At 46.2% G+C, this 3,833-nt stretch overlaps 1 protein-coding gene across 1 annotated transcript; it reads right to left on the bottom strand.

The window, feature by feature from the left end:
- Positions 1-241: 241 nt before the first annotated feature.
- LOC101017465 (C1q and TNF related 9) lies at positions 242-2,923 on the bottom strand. Its single transcript, XM_031655727.1, is given in 5 exon segments — positions 242-1,467; positions 1,470-1,529; positions 1,532-1,609; positions 1,612-1,651; positions 2,844-2,923. Coding segments are annotated over 5 exon segments (726 nt in total). The 3' UTR covers positions 242-999.
- Between the last annotated feature and the right edge of the window lie 910 nt (positions 2,924-3,833).

Below are 3,833 nucleotides of genomic sequence, written 5' to 3'. Positions count from 1 at the left end.
GATTAAGATGGGTCATACTGGATTAGGGAAGCTGTCCTTGTAAGAAGAGGACAATGTGGCTGATACAGGAGGAGGACAGCCACCTGAAGATGGAGGCGGGGACTGGAGTGATGCTGCCACCAGCTGCCAGGAGCTGGAAGCAGCAAGGCCGGATCCTCCTGCAGCCCCTTTGGAGGGAGCATGGCCCTGCTGCTGCGGTGATCGCAAACTTCCAGCCTACAGAACTGAGAAAGTCCATTTCTGTTGTTTAAAGACTCTCACTTTGCATATTTTATTTGGGCAACCCTAGAAAACAAATAGAGATTCACGCCTCGCAAATAATGATCAAACAATGATTTGTTGGATGGAATGGTGATTAAAACCTAGGTTAGAAAATGAGCAAAGTGGGAGGGAGAGCACCAGGACAAAGAGCTAATGCACGCAGGGCTTAATACCTAGGTGACGGGTTGATAGATGCAGCAAACCACCACAGCACATGTTTACTCTATAACAAACCTGCACGTTCTGCATATGTATCCCAGAACTTAAAAATAATTTGTTAAAAAAAGACAAAATGAGCAGTGTCTACAGCTTTCTGAAGTGTGACAGCATCACCAACTTAAAGCTATTACTAGTACTAAATGGAATAAAGATTTCCCTTTTCTTTCCCCTTACTGTCCTCAGAAACACAGATGAGGGATACATCCTCACATGACTCCTCAGAGCACTAAAATGATATCAAAACACTCTTCCCACAAGAAACACACAGGCAAAGGATCTTCAGATAATAGGAATAAGAAATGTGAAGTAAATTAGAATAAACCATGCAGCTATTTTCGATATTTACTCCTGGAAAGACAGTAAGTTACACAGAATCAGTTTTGGGAATAACTTTTCTGTTTTCACTTTTTTATGATTATTGTAATAATTGGAGGAATTAGTAAAGTAAAACCATCTGAATAAGTTCGTCACCAAGCTGATTCTGATGGATGGTGTGGCTGATTTATAAACTCTCCTCTGTCACGGGCTGCTGAACAGAAGGAACCCTGTGAAAGTTGTGTCATCGTCCTCATCAGCAAACAAGCCATTGAACCTCTCTCCTCCTGTCACCTGCAGCCACACCTCATCCCCGAGCTTCAGCTGCAGGACAATGCCGCCAGAGGCCTGGTCCTCAGAGCTCATGTAAGCGTCTTTGGTGTGCAGTATTTTTACTCCATTTTTGACCAAAGACACCTGAACATTCCTGGAGAAAACAGTGATGTGGTAGGTGAAGTAATAGACCCCAGCAATGTGGCACGTGAACTTCCCCGTTGCTATATCATAATGGTTGAATTCGTTATACAGGATCTTATCAAATTTAATGGGCACATCGGAAGAAGGAAACTTGCTCAGCACCGTGAGCCCCACAGTGAAAGCACTTTTTGGCAAGACTAGCGTCTCACCGATTTTCCCTTTCTCTCCTGACCCTCCTCTAGCCTCCCCGGGACTTGCTCGGCCTCTCTCAGTCTTGGTCCAGCTTCTCCTTGGGGACCAGGCTTTCCAATAGGGGCTCCATGGAACCTGGTAAACCAGCTGGGCCCAAAGCAATGTCAGCCTGGCCCTCAGGACCAGTGGGACCCACATCACCCTTTATTCCCCTTTCTGCCCCTGAGGCCCAGTCTCTCCTCGAGGCCTTCATGGGCCCTGCAAACTGCTTCTGGGGACCTCTTAGAACCCCTGATCACCTTGATGCCTTTTTGCTTCAACTTCTTTCCATCTGCTCAAATAGAGAAAGAGCAAAACAAAGAGACGTTTCAGAAGATTCCCTTTGTGAACAACTTTGGTTTTTCTATAATCGGTGCTCAAATGAAACAAACTAATGCACAGGTTCAGTATATGCCCAGAGTTTAAAATTCAATTACTCCATCTGGGTGTCGTGGCTCACACCTGTAATCCCAGCACCTTCAGAGACCACGGCAGGAGGACTGCCTGAGGCCAAGAGTTCAAGACCAACCTGGCCAACACAGCAATACCCTGACTCTAAAACAATAAATACAAAATAAAAATAAGAAAATAAATTTCAATTACTCTAGCCCAGCTCAGTGGCTCACGCCTGTAATCCTAGCACTTTGGGAGACCAAGGTGGGCAGACTGCTTGAGTCCAGGGAATTCAAGATCAGCCTAGCAACATGGCAAAACCCCATGTCTGCAAAAAAATACAAAAACAAATGGCTATCAACTGCAAACCCCAGCCACTTGGGAGGCTGAGGTGGAGGGACTACCGGGAGCCTGAGGCTGAGGGCCGCAGTGAGTCAGATCAAACCACTGCACTCCAGCCTGGGCAACAGAGTAAGCACCCCTGTCTCAAAAAAAAAAAAAAAATAAATAAATGAAAGTCAAGCTACTTCCACACGTGCAGTGCACACACATCCCAACAGACCTTTTACCACTACTAAGTTAGTGTCAGGGTTCATGTTAGAAATGACAACCCTACCATCTAAGTCTAACATGCTGGCTATGAAATAATAGTCCATACAGAAAGAGCAGACAGGCAGATAAACTGGACACTCAACCCTAGTCACGCGGACATCCTCTAAAAGTCTCTCCTGAGTGAACATAAAATAAAGCCTTATCAAGCATCTATTGTCTTCTCTGCCCAACCCCAGCCCCAACCCATCCACCTCACTCAGCAGTTCATCATCCACAGAGACCTTAAGCTGCTTCCTTGCACCCCCACCCATCCCAAAGTCGAAGCTGTGCGTGGGACTGAGTTAAATGCCAGGTCTCCATTCTGTCTCCACCACATGTGCACACAGGACGCCAGACAAGCTAGTGAGCCTCGTGCCTGCCTCCCTCACCTACAGAACCGGCGATAAACTGCCTACTGTCTGGGATGTTGCATTCGGTGGGTCAGCACATGAAAAAAGCACAGTGAAGATGACACTGAGCTTGCCGCTGTGACCATCCCCGATCCATCAGGGACCAGTTCTACTGCCACCTCCTCCATGCAAAGGCCGGATGTTCAAGTCAAAAAACTCAGTCTCACTCCCTCAGTGTCCACTGCAAGTGTCTAAGGTTCAGCAAACTACAGCCACAGGCCAAATTCAGCCTCCCTCCCACAAGCTAAACAAACGGTTTACATGGTTTTTTTGTTTTTCTGGGTTTTGTTTGTTTGTTGGTTGGTTATTTGAGACAGGGTCACCTGCTCTGTTACCCAAGCTGGAGTGCAGTAAGATCATGGCTCATAGCAGCCTCAACTCCCAGGTTCAAGTGCTCCTCCCACCAGCCTGAACAGCTGGGACTACAAGCACATGCTGCAATGCCCAGCTAATTTTTTTTTTTTTTATTTGTATAGACAAAGTCTTACTATGTTGCCTAGGGGTGGTCTGGAAATTTGTGTCTAAGTGATTCTCCTACATGGCCTCCCAAAGTGTTGGGATTTGCATGAGCCATGTTGGCCATGGCTTCGTATGTTTAAATGGTCACAAATAATACCCACAATACATGGAAACCATGGGGAATGCCTATCAGTCTTCACACATATGGCCATCAAACACACCACGCCATTTATGGAGCATCTACAGCTTTTCGCTGCAAGGAAGTTGGAGTATGCTGACAGAGCTGTATGGCTCATGGAGTTGAGGATATTTCCTACCCAGCCCCTCTGCAAAGCCTGCCAATCCCTGCAGAATCCCCCGGAGAGTAAGAACTGTGTTGCCTTTATTGTAAGATTATAATCAGCACAGGACTCTGTCCATGGCAAACTCTTAATAGTTATTGTTAAATACTCGACAGCTCAGAATTAGAGCACCATAAATAGGAAATTTCAACCTCAAGCCCCAGCAATACGTAACTGAACGAAGCACTGAGTGAAC

The sequence above is a fragment of the Papio anubis genome, chromosome 15, assembly GCF_008728515.1.
Source record: "Papio anubis isolate 15944 chromosome 15, Panubis1.0, whole genome shotgun sequence".
In the NCBI taxonomy this organism is placed as follows: domain Eukaryota; kingdom Metazoa; phylum Chordata; class Mammalia; order Primates; family Cercopithecidae; genus Papio; species Papio anubis.
Note: the sequence above shows the minus strand (reverse complement) of the source record. Positions and strands in the feature narration are given on the sequence as shown.